Raw genomic sequence first — 19,482 nt, forward strand, 5'->3', positions numbered from 1 at the left:
AAAAAAAAAAAAATGAGTTCAGACACTGAGTTTAGAGGCATTTTAAGCGCTAAACGCTTCTAAACGCATCTAAACGCGGTAACCCGCCTTTAGCCACATTTCGTTTACAGGTGTTTTTCATTTTTGGCAATTTTGAAAAAAAAAAAGTTTCTAAACGCAAATGTGGCTAAACGCGGCATGTAAACTCGGCAAAACTGACGTTTTAAACGTGGGTTACTATCTGTCAAGTAAAATTGTTCAGGAGAGGTTGTAAAAACGTCCCGTTTACATTAACCGCTTCAGCCCCGGAAGAATTTACCCCCTTCCTGACCAGAGCACTTTTTGCGATTTGGCACTGCGTCACTTTAACTGACAATTGCGCGGTCCTGCAACGTTGTACCCAAACAAAACTGACGTCCTTTTTTTCCCACAAATAGAGCTTTCTTTTGGTGGTACTTGATCGCCTCTGCAGTTTTTATTTTTTGCGCTATAAACAATAAAAGAGTGACAATTTTGAAGAAAACGCATTATTTTTTACTTTTTGCTATAATAAATATCCCCCAAAAATATATAAAAAAACTATTTTTTTCCTCATTTTAGGCCGATATGTATTCTTCTACATATTTTTGGTAAAAAAAAAAAATCGCAATAAGCGTATATTGATTGGTTTGCGCAAAAGTTATAGCGTCTACAAAATAGGGGATAGATTTATAGCATTTTTATTATTATTTTTTTTTTACTAGTAATGGCGGCGATCTGTGACATTATGGTGGACACATCGGACAATTTTGACACATTTTTGGAACCATTGGCATTAATACAGTGATCAGTGCGATTAAAAATGCATTGATTACTGTAAAAATGTCACTGGCAGTGAAGGGGTTAACTGTGTTCCCTGGGAGGCGATTCTAACTGAAGGGGGAGGGACTAACTACAGGAAGTGACAGATCATGGTTCCTAGCTAATAGGAACACACGATCTGTCACTCCTGTCAGAACAAAACAGGGAAGTGTGTGTTTACACACACTCATCCCTGTTCTGTGTCTCCTGGTCACGATTGTTCGTGGCCGGTGGTCATCGTGACCGTCGGCCACGAGCATCGACACCCCCGCTGTGCAGCAGGCGCGCGCATGCACCTGCTATCCGGACCTCGCAAGATCACGTACAGTAACATGATTTCGCGCAGGGGAGCCAGCCTGCCACAGTAAAACTGCGGCGGCTAGACCAGAAGCAGTTAAGCCTTACTGACCATAAACATTGTCATCAGACACGAGATAGATGATTAGCAATTTTTCCAGATTTGACGAAGGAATTATGGGTAAAAGTGCCTTAATACATATATAGATACAATTATCTCAGCTAAAGACAAAATGATAGAGTTGCGCTACTTTCATCAAATATAATACACCACAACACTTATTAAAACCTGGGAAACGTGGTAATGCACTGTATCATAAATGTCAGGCCTCTGTAGGGTCTTTCTTACATATGATATGGGAATGTAACAAAGTTCAGCCATTATGGTCGCAGGTTACTGAATTTCTGGCAGATAACTTTGCTTTTCCAAATATATGTAGTCCATTACTGTGCCTTTTGGGGGCGATTGAGGATGACACTATGGATAACTACACTAAATCCCTTTTCTTTCCTATTCTTTTATTGTCAGGAAACTGATCGCGTTGATTTGGACACATACAGAAGTCCTTAAATTGTCTGCTTGAAAAATACTACTAAATTCACATATCCCTTTATATAGGATAACAAATGAGGCTAGGGGGTGCCCAAAAAAATTGGTGATGTGTATAGTTTGAGGACTGAGATGGGCAATAACTCACTCTGGTTAATTTTTTGTTTTGTTTTACTTGATAGCACTGTTTAGTGCGTTTTTTGTACTTTTGCAACAATGGAAATAATATTTAATGAAAAAAAAAAAACAGTATCTAGGTGTATCTTGTCCAATGGCATTTTACACTACAAGGTGTGTGTTGCAGTCGAATGCATATGGCTTTTGATGTGAGATACGTTTTATATGTATCCAGTTTTGTGATATGCATATTGTTTAATGTGCCTTGTTTACATATAGCAATAAAATCTCTATTAAAAAAAAGAATGAAAACTAATGCAATCACTACATCTAAGGACTGCTAAGCTGCAATACATTACATTTTTGTTTTTGATGCAAGATACAATTTAATTTGCATTATACGCAAAACAAATATTTACACTCTGCATTTATGGACTCAGGAATACAGCTCTGTCAAACTCAAATACATTTTATTCATAAATAAATGTCTATAGATAATTTTTATAATTCATTTTTATTAACATACTAGAGCCCATTTTTGTTTCTGAACGCTTTTTCTGTTCCTACCTTGCCCATGATTTTGGAAGGACGTTGTTTAAAAGGAAGACTTCCTGCACGGCTGAACTGACTTCCCGTGTGACTGTGGAAAGAAGGACAGCGGGTGGATTACATAGAAGTTTTATTCAAGGATTAACATTTAAATTAAATTTGAATCACAGTAATGATGGAGTAATGTGTATGCATGGAGACAATTCAGAATAAAACACCTACCTGTTACTACTCTTCATACTGTCAAGACGTCTGAGTTTGGCCAACTTGCGGCTCCACCTCTCCAGTTCATCAATACGAGTCTCCAAGTTGTCTGTTAGCTTACAGAGCTCCTTGACGGCCCCTACATTCTCCATGAAGATTCTCTCCTAGAAGTCAAATTATATTGAAGAACAGAATGGGCAAATATCCCTTTATTTTACAGCTTAGTTACAGCTTAGTCCTTTCTCTAAATGATTTTTCAATGGACTTGCAATGTGTCATTAAACTTGCTAATAAATTTGACTACTTTAGGAACAGACAATGCACCATACACACGAGCGAAAATTCCGCCAGCAAAAGTCCGATGTGAGCTTCTGGTCGGAAATTCCGACCATGTGTATGCTCCATTGGACTTTTGCTGGTGGAATTCCTGCCAGCAAAAGATTGAGAGAAGGTTCTCTATTTTTCGGCTGGAAAAAGTTCCAACTGGAAATTCCGATCGTTTGTAGCAATTCCGACGCGCAAAATTCCTACACATGCTCGGAAACAATTCGATGCATGCTCAGAAGCATTGAACTTCATTTTCTCGGCTCGTCGTAGTGTTGTACGTCACCGCGTTCTTGACGGTCGAAAGTTTGAGCGGAATTCCGTCAGAAAAACCATCCAAGATTTTTCCGACGGAAATTCCGCTCGTGTGTACGGAGCCTCTCTTCCTACCTCCCTTAATAACCTTTTATATAGCTTCCGGGGAAGGAGCAAAGGGAAATACTATAGTGTCAGGTGAGTGACAGCTCTGAGTCTGCTGACATCACATTCAAGATGGCAGTGCCCAGCAGCAGTGGCAGGGCTTTTGGACAGCTACAAAATGGAGGCTTCTACAGATAAATACATTGTATGCACATACAGTATAATGTTATGGGAAGTTTACTGTCAAAGTGAATGGTCTGGTGACAAGGTATCTTTAAGAGAAAGGATTTAATGTCTGACCAGTCTTGTCTCCCTGATAATAAAACATCCTCCTACGACTCACCTTTCCCAATAGGTAAGAGATATTGATTGGAAGTAGGAAGTGACTAAAGGTGTCTGCATACCTGGGCCATGTTGGGAGCACGGGAAGTTCTTACAAACTTAAACTGTTTGCAAGAGAAGTCAACAGTACAAGGGACTACTCACCGTCCTTTTCCAACCCTCAGAAAACAGAGATTGAGAGGCGCTGATTGGAGTCAACAACACTATGCATACTTAAGATGCTGCTTTTATCCCAGCTTACATTTCCTACATTCTAGACACATCCCAATTCACAACAGCACTGCCAGATCATTAAACTAGAAACCTTAGAAACTAGAAAATTAGCCAAATGAAACCTGGCCACACAAATTACAATATGATTGTACAACTTCTGTATAATCTCCTTTGGATCTATCAACAACTAAATCTAGAGGAGACTGTACAGTTATATTCTCATGTAAGATCTTAGTTCTAGTATGGCCATAAATGACCCACCTTTCCTGATCTGTGGGCTCATTGCAATGACCTAGTAAGATTTTGGTTGCTTAAAGATCTCTGTTGAAGGTGATCGTTTGCTAATATTCTCTGTGTGACCTGGCCAACCCTTCCCTCTTTTTGTTCTACATTTATGTATGCAATTCGTTGGCATTCCAAGTCTTACCTTGTTCACTACTAAGAAGTTCTCAATTGTTTCACCATTGGCACACACCACGTCCCCGGTCTCTTTTACTGCCTCTGGAAGGATCTCCTGCACCTCCTGAGCAATCACTCCTATTGGAAAGTAAAATGTTTTCAGCAAGACACTGGTGAGATTGAGTTTAAAACAGAATCTGTCTCTCGTATGTTGCCCAGTACTAATATTGTAAAAAAAAAAGAAAGTCACCCTGAAATTGTGCTAGACTGGGTGCATACAGGGCCCACCAAATAACAAGATTAAATAGACCATAGACAAACAATGCCCACTACGGTTACTTGTTACATTGTTCTTCCATGTTACAGAGCAATCTAATTTTTCCACACTGTACTGTGCAGACCTGACATGAAAATTTAGGATCTACTTAAATGACAGCCCTACACCCCCAAACTCCAAAAAGTAAGAAAAGGCGCCAAAAATACACCACTGAAAAAAAAAAAAAAATCTATATCTTGGACCCCACCACCTGAAGGTGTCAGTAATGTCGCCGTGCCTCAATGTTCTTGTATGCTTAAAGTTTAAAACTTTTTTATTTATTTGGGTTGCTGGAACTGTCAAAATAGTGGCCCTTGAACTTTCATGTAAGGTTCTTTTTAATGCATTCGCATTTTGTATATTATACTGTAATCAGCAGTTATACTTGGACCAGTATGGCCATTACTGTCAGTAGCACTGATAGATTTAATGGATAGGAGCTGATAGATTTAATCTATAGGATGGGGGCCTATGTACAGGGGTCGCCATTACCACCCAGCCCCAGGCTCAAGGGGGCCCGGTGGGATGAGTAAGCACGTCTGTGTGAAACGCGTCCACTGATCATCTTTTCTGGATTGATGTTTGTTATGTTCGCTTGATTTTATGGACTTTCAATAAATTCTTTTGATTTTACTACCGGATGTGCCGCCATTCTTCTTTGTTTCTATTGGATTTCCCTGGCTGCAGACCAGGCAGGCACCCGGATCTCTTCAGCAGCTCATCAGATCCTCACAGGTGGCTTTGAGCAGTGTGTACCCATCAGCACCCCATGCCTGGACAGGAGGGCAGCGGCATGTAGAGGAACCAATCGCTTCAAATAGCTGCTGAATGCCCACTTCTCCTCCTCTCCCTCTAACAGATCACTGACTCTGTTTTTTATAATTCATTCGTAGTTGGGGCATAGAAAACTGTGTATAGAGGTATTCCTGTTCATCCAGTCTGTGCACCTGAGGCTACAGAGAAAGGGACTGAGGATTCTGTCCTCCGTCCGATTCTCTGTCTTAAAAGTGAGACATCAGGGGTCTGTTTTGCACTCTCCAGTTTTAGTAAATCAACCCCTTAGTATATATCCAACTAAAACTTGTTTTTGCTTTGTCTGAAGTGGAAGAGGGTTAAAATTCCTGTATGGTTTTTACTGCTATTAGGAACTTGTTTGCTAATGATTTTCACCAGACAGGAAGTACAAGAAAATCTGCAACAGGGGCACAAACAGCAATACATAGCTAACCTTAGCTCTAGCCTTGCCCTATTCTACTATAATATTGTGTTTTTAACTCCATGTTGCCATTGATTGTCTGCCCTCACTTCCTGTCTGGTTGTTAGCAAAACAGTAGGTGATGAGAAATCTCTCTAATGGTGACCCCAGTAGCAATAAAACCCTACAAGGGGACAATCCCTTCCCCAATCTATCCAATGTTATTTATAAAGTTAGATCATCTAGACCCCAAACCACTGAGTGGGGCAAACTGCTCCATTACTTAATCAGCCTGTTTGGGTAAGTAGTGGGGTTATGGTGTAGTTTATCGAACAAACCTAACTTAGCCTTTGGCTATATGCTGTATTGTTCATATATGGTCATTCTATATGGTCATTCTGTACTTGACAAGAGACAGAATCCACCTATATAAAAACACTTTTAGCGTTTAGGTGCTTACTGTTCTACAGGAGCAGGCAGTACACAAACAGTCCAGTATTTTGTGAGTATTGATCCTACCTGTTTCTTCTTTGTCATCATCAAGCCCCACTGTGCTAGCAAATTCTGGCTTGTAATGATAATGAACAAGACGCATCTGGGAGATCCGTTTTAACTGTTCAGTTGTATCAACCTGAGAAAACATTCAGAAGATAAGTCAGAACAAAACAATGTGATCTCTGCACATTATACAGTAGATAGCTCCCATTCTATCTCAACCTGCTGTACAATGCTCAAACATTTTTTGCCATTGTAGTTATATATTATCATTACTTATCTCTCTCTCACCTCCTCAATGTCCTCCTTTGCTCGAATGTCAGAGGGATGCATTAGTGAGCCCATAATTTTTACATTTCCGTGTACCACAAGAGCTTCATCTGGTCTTTCTGTGTTGATGCCAATGCGTCCATGGTGGAAGACAGTATCTGGAAGCTGCCCCCTCTGCCAGAGCACTTCACTATCACTCTCAAACTGTCCAGGATTTGAGGCCTAATGAGCAAAAGTTTAGAATGAACAGCAGCAAAAATATATGGTACTGGAAAACATTCTATATAAATATACAGCGCACACCACTGAGGGTTATATCTAAACTACAGAGTTTGAAAACTATGAACTAAATTACTGACATTAACAAGCCCTCAACTACAGAACAGTGCTAAGACCATATCCCAGGGGCGGGCATAATATTTATATGGACTGTGCAGCTGCACAAGAGCCCCCAGGGACCATGGGGGACCATGGGGGACCATATGCACTGGGCCTGGATTCTTAACTAAATGTACATGAAATAAGTGGATACTAACATTTATAGGTAAAGTTGATCCAGGGAACATCCGATTGCCTCTTGGGGATCAGGAAGGAATTTTTTTCCCTGCTTGAGCAAATTGGTTCATGCTTTGCTGGGGGTTTTTTGCCTTCCTTTGGATCAACTGTGGGTATGGGATTGTGTATACAGTATAGGATTGTAAAATTTCCCCTTTTTATTGGTTGAACTAGATGGACTTGTGTCTTTTTTCAACCAGACTAATGCCCCATACACACGGTCGGACATTGATCGGACATTCCGACAACAAAATCCTAGGATTTTTTCCAACGGATGTTGGCTCAAACTTGTCTTGCATACACACGGTCACACAAAGTTGTCGGAAAATCCGATCATTCTGAATGCGGTGACATAAAACACGTACGTCGGGACTATAAACGGGGCAGTAGCCAATAGCTTTCATCTCTTTATTTATTCTGAGCATGCGTGGCACTTTGTGCGTCAGATTTGTGTACACACGATCGGAATTTCCGACAACGGATTTTGTTGTCGGAAAATTTTAAAGCCTGCTCTTAAACTTTGTGTGTCGGAAATTCCTATGGAAAATGTGTGATGGAGCCCACACACGGTCGGAATTTCCGACAACAAGGTCCTATCACACATTTTCCGTCAGAAAATCCGACCGTGTGTACGGGGCATAACTATATAACTATGTGTGCGGACAGCTGTTGGAACCCCACCATCAGATAGATCTGGACACTGCTTACTTTTAAGGTAGGTAAGAAAAGGAAAGCTTTCTACATGACGTCATGATGAAGCTCTTGGTTTATTGTATCCAAGTAGATTCAAAGAGTATTTGTTTCACTTCCTGTCATCTCATCTATCGATCTACAGTTTATAATTGTTTGTACCTTGACAATAGCTGAATGGAGGACCCATAAATGTTCTCATGCAACAGTGGCAGCCCATGCATTGTGGGCACTGCCCCCCCCCCCCCCCCCATCCCTGCCACCGCCTCCCTATCCATGTGCCCAACCCCTTTCAAGACGCAGGATGCATGGACTCCTATGGCGGGGATGGGAGGGGGTGTTTTTTTTTTTTTTTGAAGCACTTGATTAGAGCCAGAGGCTCTAATAGGCTTCAAAAAAGGGTGGGCTCAGGGCCCTGATCCCACCAAATTGTGTGACCATAGGGAATTAATTTGCGCTATTTTCACACCACAGTGTCTCCCTGCCAATCAGCAATCAGGAGGCAGGTCAGTGAGACCTGTTTCCCAATTGGCGGAAGAGGAACAGAGTGGAGGAAGCATGAGGAGCGGACTCCTCCACTGCTGTTGCTGCCTGGAGGACACACAGAAGGAGACGACACCACAGCCTGGTAAGTGCTGGACCTCCTGCGCTGCGGGGGGTGGATTTTTTCTAAGTGTCCTGCGCCGGGGGGGGGGGGGTTGCTGTCAGTGTGCTGCGAGCCTCACGCGTGGGGGGGGGGGTTTAGTGATGCTATGTGATGTTGATCTATATACCCTATCTGTGATGCTGATCTATATACCCTATCTGTGATGCTGATCTATATACCCTATCTGTGATGCTGATCTATATACCCTATCTGTGATGCTGATCCATATACCCTATCTGTGATGCTGATCTATATACCATATCTGTAATGCTGAGCTATATACCATATCTGTAATGCTGGGCTATATACCCTATCTGTGATGCTGCGCTTTATACTCTGTCTTGTGATGCTGGGCTTTATACTCTGTCTTGTGATTCTGGGGCTGTATACTCTGTTCTGTGATTCTGGGGCTGTATACTCTGTCCTGTGATTCTGGGGCTGTATACTCTGTCCTGTGATTCTGGGGCTGTATACTCTGTTCTGTGATTCTGGGGCTGTATACTCTGTCCTGTGATTCTGGGGATGTATACTCTGTCCTGATGCTGAGCTGTATACTTCTGACAATATGGGTGGAAGCAAGTGAAATACAGGGGACGGAGTGGGTGGATTATATCAGGGGTGGGGCTTATGAGAAGTGGGAGGGGTCAAAAAGGAAGGGAAGGGTCTGGCACCCCACCATCCTAAAACTTCACCAGTCGCTACTGTCGTGCAAGGGTCCGTTTGGTAATTATATCCGCCACTGCTGCATGACATATTACAGTGAGACCATCAACTCGAAGGAGGTAAGTAAGTAACTGGGCAGAAAGGTTTCAGCTTTGGATAGTTTAGGGGGCTAAAGATGAAAGCTGTGGGTTTTTAGCTTAAAGGTGAATTTATCCTTTGAAACCTCAAAATAAAACACATTTTTAAAATATAAGAGGAAATAACACGAGACCACAACAAATATAGTAAGAATTTTTTCAGGTTTCAAAAAGACCTCCAAAAAAATATCAAGATAATACTTTAACATGCATAAAGCTGCCAAGATATCTACTAATACTTTGTTGTGGGCCAAGCTATATTTAGATTTAAATCTGGTAACATAAATGTGCTTAACCTCAGTTAGCTATTCACATAACATTAATACAAACTACTTATTATATAATAATGTTATATTGATTACCCGGACAATGATGCGTTCAGAGGAGTGTGCCGCCACCAGATATGTCTGGTTCTGAGCCTGGACTTGGAGAGCCACAACAAGGAGAAAATACCTGGAAACCAAACAAGCAGGGAATAACCAAAGGTATATCATTTGATTGAGGAGAAGAGGACGGTGATTAGCAGCTAATGAGTGGCTGAAAATTCCAGTGATATACATAAAACTAAACAAACATAATTATCGACGCAATAACCTCAAAAATAATCTTCTAAAAACATCAGATTCTTCATAACTATTTCATCATTTTCTTTGAGACAGAGTGAAACTATCATCAACTATCAGTCAGATTAGAAAATAATAACTCCTAAAATTATTTGCAAGCCATTCACATGGCAAAATAAAACACAGAATATTTATAGTGAAGCATTAATATTAGTGATTATTTTTTATAGTGAAGCAAACGGTATTGGAGTATTTTGCTTAAAGATGAGCTCCAGCCTTACCTCCAGTCTTGTTGCACAGGCTCTTCTCCTTTTCTCCTGTACTGAAATAGCTTAGAATGATTTCACTGCATACCATGAGCTTCTCGCACTGTGCATCAGAAGCCGCAGCAAGTCAGATAGAGCCCCCTAATTTCCTGGCTAAAGGATGTTCAGCATCATCTAATCTAGCTATTTCCTCCCCAGCCCTACTGTCCCTGGCCTACTCCTTTCATTCATTGGACTTTAGTTTTTTCAGTCATGGAAATGCAGTCTCCCATGTGGGCCTTACCTAGGGCAGTCTGCATGCTGAGTGCTTTTAAGAAAAGTGCTGAGACAGGGTGCTGTGATGTTTTCAGATATGTACAGTACCCTGCCAGCTCCACCCATTAGCTATGATCTGCCTGCATTGCAATGAAGAGCACGAGACCCAGTGATTATGTCACTGGGTCCAAAATAAGTTATGTAATGAAACAAAAAGGATTCATTTAACCGCTTGCCGAATGGCGCACGCCAATTTACGTCGGCAGAATGGCACGGGCAGGCAAAAGGGCATACCTGTACATCCTGTTGAATTTGCCATCTAGCGTGCACACGCGCGCACCCGTCACGCGCCGCGGAAACGTGCCAGCGGGTCCCGCAAACGCGATTCCGGCAAGGAGAGGCAGAATGGGGAGATGCCTATGTAAACAAGGCATTTCCCTGTTCTGCCTAGTGACATGACAGGGAGCTACTGCTCCCTGTCATCGGGAGCAGTGATCTCTGTCATGTTGTAGTGAGCCCATCCCTCCTACAGTTAGAACACATCCAGGGAACACACTTAACCCCTTGATCGCCCCCTAGTGTTTAACCCCTTCCCTGCCAGTGTCATTTATACGGTAATCAGTGGCTATTTGTAGCTCTGATCGCTGTACAAATGTCACTGGTCCCAAAATAGTGTCAAAGGTGTCCGATGTGTCTGCCATAATGTCGCAGTCCAACGAAAAATTGCTGATCATCGCCATTACTAGTAAAAAAAAAAATGAATAATAAAAATGCCACAAATCTATCCCCTATTTTGTAGATGCTATAACTTTTGCACAAAGCAATCAATATACACTTATTGCAATTTTCTTTACCAAAAATATGTAGAAGAATACATATCGGCCTAAACTGTGGAAGAAATTCGTTTTTTTATATATTTTTTGGGGATATTTATTATAGCAAAAAGTAAAAAATATTGCTTTTTTTCACAATTGGCGGTCTTTTTTTGTTTATAGCGTAAAAAAAAAAAACCAAAACGCAGAGTTGATCAAATACCACCAAAAGAAATCTCTATTTGTGGGAAAAAAAGGATGTCAATTTTGTTTGGGTACAACGTCGAATGACCGCGCAATTGTCAGCTAAAGAGACGCAGTGCTGAATCGCAAAAAATACTCTGGTCAGGAAGGGGGGTAAATCCTTCCGGGGCTGAAGTGGTGAAAAAATTGCTTTAGCAGGGGATGAGGGCTGGCTTTAACAATCCCTACTGAGACTGAAGGTGCACTGAGGGAATATACATGCATAGCAATGATGTGGAGGCTTCCAGGATACCCTTGCACTGATGTCATTATAATATGCAAAAATATAGTAGTTAAGTGGGAGGGCGAGGCGAGGAAGAGTTAATTAGGTCTGATTAGGGTAAACTATCAGCTAATAAGGGATTAAATAAAATAAAAAAGTAACCTTTCTTTTTTTTTTACTTGTCAGGTTGTTATACTAATATAATTTGCAAGTTGAGGTCCCTTTCACATTAGCAGAGTGATCAGGTCCGCCTGTCAGTTTTTCAGGCAAACCAGATCAGATCCTCCAGTCTCCTCTATGGAGTGGCAGGTATCAAAAGACATGTGTCTGTTGATACCCGCCAACATCCGATCCTGTCCCTCTAAAAACAGACAGATGGGTATACATTCCCGTCTGGTGGATCAGATATAAATGGGCAGGCTGTCCGTTTACATCCGACCGCCCATAGGGGAAAGTGGGCTGTGTTTGTGTCCGCTCTACATAGAGGAGCAGACACAGACCAGCCATCCCGCCTGCTCAGTGGGGATCAGTGGACAGAATGGAGCCTGCACTGTGTGAAAGGGGCCTTAAGCTCATTCCTTTGAACTGCAGATGAATTAAACAATGTAAATACAACAATAAGAATGTTATTTTCAATCTCTCTTTCACATGGTTTCACATTTTTTTTTAAAAACAATAGCTATTTCCACAGCAACTTCCAGCTATCATTTTGACAGTCAGGAATTGCTGGTAATTGCAAGAAGGTGAGTAACAGCTGGTCAGAAGGACAGGGTGCACTCATACGTCCTGTGTACTTTGATGAAAATTATTCAGACTTGTATAGTACATCTGGTATCCACAACTGGTTAGGATCCATAGCGGCACTCACCTCTGGTCTGGATTGGGTTTTCCTTTCTTCCTCATGTTATTTGCTGTAGTCTCACTGAAATGGAGTCTCCCCACTGTCACTTTAGTAACCTGGTCTGGAGGAAGAGTAAGCCTAGAAATACAATGTCTGTATATTATTGATAAGCTTCTATTGACCTCAATTGGGAAATTCTGCTAAAGGAAAAAGCCCCCTATTAATCTTCCCCATTACTTACGTAACAGGGTGGAACGGACGCTTGCTTCGGTCCGACTGCGACTGCTCAATACTGATGCTCTGGTTAATAGACTCTAACTGTAAGAGAAACAAAACATAAGTTATAGGAAGTAGGACGAGGAGATGGTCGAGCTGTTTTCTTTCAAGGGCTGTACATTGACAGGCATAGGTGACATTGGGGGTTATTTACGAAAGGCAAATCCACTTTGCACTGCAAGTGCACTTGGAAGTGCAGTCGCTCTAAATCTAAGGGGTAGATCTGAAATGAGTGGAAGCTCTGCTGATTTTATCATCCAATCATGTGCAAGCTAAAATGCTGTTTTTTATTTTCCTTGCATGTCCCCCTCGGATCTACAGCGACTTTACTTCCAAGTGCACTTGCAGTGCAAAGTGGATTTTCCTTTAGTAAATAACCCCTATTGTCTTATGTGTATAGCACATATACTTGACAGTATATTCAGCCATGGCCTGTCCATGGAACTAGGCACTGCTTCCTGCTACTATCGTTCTTCAGGCTTGCTGCAATTACTACAACAATCTAGCTGACATACGGAAACTAGCTTTATAGTTATCTCCATCTTCTGTATGTAAATTACAAATCTACTGAAAAAAAGAAATACTGTGAAATAATATAAAAGGTCGGTGCTAATTCAAGTGAATATACATAAACATACACAATTAACGTAAAGTCACATCATAATTGGGTGAATATATAAAAATAAAGTTCAAAAAATCTTTAAAGAAAGGTCCACACACCAAAAGAAGAGAATTCTATGTAGAAAAATTGTTGTAAATGAAAGTTTTTTTAGTTATCTGTGCTCCACCATCACTCATGCAGAAGAATAACAAACTCACCAGATAACTGAAAAAATGTAACTTATATAAAATCAATTCCTTGGAAGGTAGGGGTACCAGGAGGGAATGTCCTTGTAACTTAACACCGACAGCTGGTGGATCCTTAATTTAAGCACACGATCGGACTTTGCGACGGGAAATGTGTGATGACAGGCTGTTGGCGGAAAATCCGACTGTGTGTGTGCTCCATCGGACAATTGTTGTCGGACTTTCCACCAACAAACGTTGGACAGCAGGTTTTCAAATTTTCCGGGGACAAATGTGTGTTGTCGGATTTTCCGATCGGACAAAAAGTCCAAAGTCCAAGGACGAGCCAGAAGCCAGAAGCTGAACATTTGTGACGTGGCAAATTATGAAATCTTGAAATGCAGCGCACAATTCTCTTCTTCTTTAATGGGATAATAATGAAGCTGCTCAGCTGGTGCCTCTGATGGAGTTATTGCAAACACATTTTCAAAGGCTTTTTTTTTTTCTAGTGATACCAAGAATAATATTCTTATGCTCTTTTTTTTAATTTGTACAAGTTAATACAACACTATTGTCTCGTAGTTTATAATTCAAAGATACAACTATGTTGGTGTCCCTTTTTAATTTTACATTGTATTTTTTAAAATGTAACTGCCTACTCCCAAACTGTCATTTGAAGTAAAACACATAGCCAAGTATTATTTTACACATTTTTTATATTGTGCATTAAAAAGAAAAAAAAAATTAGACATGCTATCTGCCAATAGAACTTAACCAAAAAGTGCATTCTATGCATCCAAAAATATAGAAAATATACCAAATCAAATCATTATTCAACCAAAAAAATAATGTCAATGCAATAACTCCAAGGCCAATAATAAATAACACGTTATCTCCTCCAATTCCACAATATTTCTGGTTGACGAACGGCCGTTCAGAAACGAACTGAAAAGCACTAAATGAAAAGCGCAAAAAAGAAAAGCGCGAATCAACACTCACCGAACTCCTAACATGAAATTAGCAGAAGGAGCCCAAAGGGTGGCACATGACTATTGAACTTCCTTTTTATTGGCTCCTAGTATGTCTAGTACGTCACTACGTTCGTAATTGTTGGCCCATATTTGTGTGGCCGTGTGTATGCAAGACAAGTTTGGGCCAATGCCCTTCGGACAAAATTCCATGGTTTTGTTGGCCAACAATCCGATCGTGCGTACGAGGCTTTCGATTTGTGAAAAAACAGGAGCTTGAAAAAAGCAAAGTTCATCACATAGCGCAATACAGCCTATAGATATTTGAAGCCAAATTGCCAAGTAATGCACTTTAATTTGTGGATGCTAATAGCCTAGCACTAGCATGTATGGCCAAACAGCAGGGATACACGCAGTTCCTGGAGCTCTCGGCATGCGTTCCAACACACCAGAGATAAGAACCGGAAGTGATGTCAGTGCGGGCGAGAGCGCAGCCTCAATGCATTTCATGTTTCAACGTCATCAGGAAGGAATTGATTTTATATAAGTTACATTTTGTTCAGTTATCTGGTGAGTTTGTTATTCTTCTGCACGAGTGATGGTGGAGCACAGATAACTAAGAATACTTTCATTTACACCAATTTTTCTACATCTTTAGGTGTGTGGATGGTCCTTTAAATACTTTTTGAATTTTATTTTTATATATTCACCCAATTATGATGCGACTTTAAGTTAATTGTGTATGTTCATGTATATTCACATGAATTAGCGCCAACCTTTTATATTATTTTTCAATTTGTTTATAAGGTGATTTGTTCACTTGAAAAAGGGGCAGCTTTTCCCTTTATCACGTGTGTTGTTACATATTATTTTGAGTTTGGCGCCACCACTTGTTAATTACACCCACTATAAGAAATACTGTGAAACAACTACCTTGTTTCCTATTTTATCATGTTTTTTTTCTCTTTTATGTTTTTTTTATACTATCTTTTTACATGGATTGTAAATAAATACATAGATCAGCTACAGATATGAAATCTACCTGCCAAATGAAAGTGTACTTCTGTCTATACAGTCCCAAAATTTACACAGCTCTGTCACACTTTAAGGCTGGGTTCATATATAAGCACGCAGAGGCTCACAGCAGGAGTCCGGTGCGTCCTCATTCACCTTTTCAGGTCCGATTTCACCACAAATTTTTGGCTGAATTCAAACCTGAAACGGACCAAAAGACGCACAGGGCTCCTATGCAAATCGCACCGGAGCCGCTGTGGGGATATGTGAACCGGCTCATAGTGAGCCCATCACAATCTCCTGCTGTGCGAATTGGATGCGGAAAACTCGCATTCAATTCGCACTAGTGTGAACCCAGCCTAAATTTTGTCTGGCGGAGGAAGAAAACTGATTTTTCTCTGCAGCTGATCAGTAAGTTCTGGTTCACACTGTCTGCACTCTAAACTGGAGCGGATTAGTGTGGGCAGCTGTCCATCTTGGCTGCAGTGAGCCAAAGTGAGGGGGGTGGGGTGGTTTGTATTTCAGCATATCACATAGTTCCCTTTTTTCCCTCAACTTTATTTGAAGTGCACAAAGTGACATTCCGTTCATGTCAAGACAGAGCAGCACAGCGGTGCACAGTTAGTGTCATCTGCATTTTATCGCAGCTCACTGCACTACAACTCTGGGCTGCAGTGTGTACGAGGCACAAAAAAAGCAATAGTTTTCGTTGTGCCCTAGCACTGACTGGTGTTCTTCCAGTGCTAAAAAATGCCGGTCACCACACAATGTGTGAACAGGACCTTACAAATCTTGTTTGTCCCCCAGCCTGTAAATGGATAGTACAAGAAGAACCAGTACAATGGTGAGCTCTTCTTTCTGTCACTCTTCTCTCTCCTCCTATCAGTGTGGTTTCTGCATTGCAGCACAACCGATTGGCTTCTTGTGCTGCTTTTCATCCCCCAGCCTAATATCTACTGTACCAGTTCAAATGCAAGAACTTACACTGCTTGTATTTAAATAATACATTAAAGAATACATTACCGATTACAGAAATGCATTTTTTGTATCTTTTATATGCACCTAGAGTTTAGTTTTAGTGATTAATACTACCCATTAGGGCCGTAATGCAATCCACTGTTTGTATTTAATCAGATTACATGATTCTAAAATTACATTTCGGGCCAGTTCACACCATAGAAACGCAGTCCGGATGCGCTCCAGATGCTTTTTTCCATGCATGTTTTTGATGCGTTGCAGTGCATTTTTGATGCATTTTTGATGCAGTCCAGTGCATCCCCCCCCCCCATTTTTTTCCTTAAATAAGAACATGGGTGTTCCAGTGCGTTTTTGGTGCGTTTAGATGCGTTCCTATGAGTTTTTGATGCTTTTTACAGCCTCCCAGTACAGTCCAGTGCAGGAATGTGCTAGCATGTTCTACTTTTTTTTCTGGAACTGGAACGCACTGAAACTGCAAGCACTGGTGTGAACTATGCCATTGAAATCTATATAACCTACTTTCTATGCGTTTTTGATGCAGAAAAAAACACACTGGACTGCATGTGGTGTGAACTGGCCCTCATGAAAAATAGTATACTATACATCAGTGCTCTTTTTTTTACTCACCTTAACTCCATTTAATTTCAAGAAGAAGCACTCCAGAGGTAAAATACCATCTGGGGTTTTGACATATTTAGGTTCTCCAATCATGCCGATGTATACTGTGACTTGAAAGTGGTTCTTCTTCTGGCATACAAACGCATCATCTCCCACCGAGAAGTTAAACCCTTTATCAGCATCTACTTTGTAGGTAGGCATTGGGCTGCAAAGTATAGAAACGTCAGTGCCGAACCCTTAATGCATTTTATTTTATTTACTTACATAGCACCATAAAACGCTGAGCTTACAAGGTACACAAGGCTTTTCTTCAGGCTACACACACTGTGGGGGAGATTTACTAAAACTAGTGCACTCAGAATCTGGTGCAGCTGAGCATTGTAGCCAATCAGCTTCTAACTTCAGCATGTTCAGTTAAAGGGTAACTCCACTTTCATGGGACAAAAATTAGCAAAAATGTGTGTGTGATATATATATATTGTATACAATTGCAGTAAAAGTCATATTGTAATTCAATGTTATTAAAAATTACCTTTCCTTTTCAATCTGCACCGCTGTAATATTCTGTAAAATGCAATGCAATATGGCTACCTGGAGATGTTCTGTACACAGATGGGGTACAGAGCGCCCCCTAGATATGTAATTTCCTGCTTGTGTTATTGGCTTAAGCTGGCCATACATTATCTAATTATCTTATTCAATTTTCTTTAGATTTACCTTCAACTATGTGGTGCAAGGGCCTGCCTGACTGCATACAAGTTTAAAGGGTTTAGGTTTGACCTCATATCATATGGTTTTGGTAAATCTAAAGGAAAATTGAATAAGAAAATTGTATAATGTATGGCCAGGTTAAGCCAATCACACAAGCAGAAAATTACATATCTCAGGGGGCATTCTGTACACCATCTGTGTACAGAACCCCTCCAGGTAGCCATATTGCATTGCATTTTACAGAAGATTACAGCAAAAGGAAAATTGTATAATGTATGGCCAGCTTTACTGATTTTCCCAGAAGTCTGCACTAAGATACAAATCAGATTTTGGGCATCCCCTGCTACAAGAATGTCATTTTTTGTGATATACTCCCAAAGGGAAATCGCATCTAAAAGGATGCAGACCCTGCCAATTTCCCTTTTTTTAGAGCCTTCCAGGTGCAGCAGCTGACTGAAAATTATAAAGTCACTCCCCTACAGATTTACTCGGCACATGGACACAGACAAACAAACAGCTAGTCCTTCAGAATAACAAAATGTAGGAATCTGCAACAAAGTTTGTTAAATTATCTGCAATGTACATAGATTTGGCAATATAACCTGGATGCTGATTGGTTTCTATTCAGAGCTGCACCAGATTTTGCACTTTTAGTAAATAACCCCCAGTGTTCCATATATTCTATAAATTTGGTGGGTCAGTGCTGAAGAAGGTGTCTATAAAACATGCTGTAATGTTATATGATTCTACAATAACCTGTTTACTTACAGTTCTTTGTAGTTGCTGTCATACAGGGTCACCCATTTATTCTGTAGGTGCGGCTGCCATTTTATGGACTGATAGTTGGGATCCAAGTAGGAACCATTGAGACTGTCAGTGTCTTGCATGAGACCTTTAGGAGAAGTCAGAAAATGATCAGATTATTTGATATGAAACACCATCCCACGAACCTCCCACCTTGTCATTGTGTGGTGTGTCATTTTTTTCACTGCAATGCTGTATAAATGGTGTTTGCTCTGCATAGGTTTATGCAGGTATGCAGTTCCTTGCCATTTCATCTCCTAATGCTTGTATTCAGTGGTGAAACCTTGATATGTGCTTTATCTCCATACTTCAGAAGTAGAGATTATGGCCAACATGTGTGCATCATCCCCTGACTCAATACATTTGGCTGAACTTGCATGTTGTAACATGTACCCTGTTGACAATGCACACTTTCACTAGACATATATGTGTGGGTGTATGTTTGTGTGCCAGTACCCGGCTCCTGTTTCACCATGCCTCCATTTGATACTTGATCCCTCAAGTTTGGAGAGTCCGAGTGTTTCCTCTTCTTTGTTGGGTGCACAGGGAGCCTACAATACAAAAATATGTATCCATAAATTGTCACAAAAAGAACAAAACAACATGGTAAAGCTGAGGTCACATATAAACTGTGAGCGCCGGTCAAAGCTGGAGGATGACAGATATCCCTGCCAGTGTCCAGGTTGTAGGAGCAGGCATCAGTGCACTAATTCAGGAGTATAGGCATATGCAAGATGAGCTGCCTCTCAAACCGACCCGGTGCTTCAAATAGGAATGTTACTGTGTATGGCTTCAGCCAGAGCTGCTCCGGCCATGCCCCGGACGTGTTTCGCCCTGCTCACCGGGTCGGTTTGAGCGGCGTCTCATCTTGAACATAATAAAGCTACTTAATATTATGGACCCCTCGGCCAGAATGGACCGAAAGTAAAAAATGGCTTAATCGCTTCAGCCAGGGAAGATTCGGCTGCTGAATGACCGGGCCA

At 41.0% G+C, this 19,482-nt stretch overlaps 1 protein-coding gene across 6 annotated transcripts in view; it reads right to left on the reverse strand.

Moving 5' to 3' along the window:
• Positions 1-19,482, reverse strand: part of MYRF (myelin regulatory factor) — a 213,252-nt gene that overhangs the window by 21,520 nt on the left and 172,250 nt on the right. For 3 of the 6 annotated variants that reach the window (XM_073604655.1, XM_073604658.1, XM_073604660.1), the window contains 11 exons: positions 18,956-19,050; positions 18,464-18,587; positions 16,994-17,189; positions 12,586-12,662; positions 12,372-12,497; positions 9,504-9,594; positions 6,472-6,672; positions 6,205-6,316; positions 4,203-4,312; positions 2,555-2,700; positions 2,351-2,423 (listed from right to left, as the gene is read on the reverse strand). In XM_073604655.1, the coding sequence (XP_073460756.1) occupies positions 2,351-2,423; positions 2,555-2,700; positions 4,203-4,312; positions 6,205-6,316; positions 6,472-6,672; positions 9,504-9,594; positions 12,372-12,497; positions 12,586-12,662; positions 16,994-17,189; positions 18,464-18,587; positions 18,956-19,050 (1,351 nt within the window). The remainder of the gene's footprint in view (positions 1-2,350; positions 2,424-2,554; positions 2,701-4,202; positions 4,313-6,204; positions 6,317-6,471; positions 6,673-9,503; positions 9,595-12,371; positions 12,498-12,585; positions 12,663-16,993; positions 17,190-18,463; positions 18,588-18,955; positions 19,051-19,482) is intronic. The other 3 variants (XM_073604656.1, XM_073604659.1, XM_073604657.1) reach the window with 2 other exon arrangements.

The sequence above is a fragment of the Aquarana catesbeiana genome, linkage group LG11, assembly GCF_042186555.1.
Source record: "Aquarana catesbeiana isolate 2022-GZ linkage group LG11, ASM4218655v1, whole genome shotgun sequence".
NCBI lineage: Eukaryota > Metazoa > Chordata > Amphibia > Anura > Ranidae > Aquarana > Aquarana catesbeiana.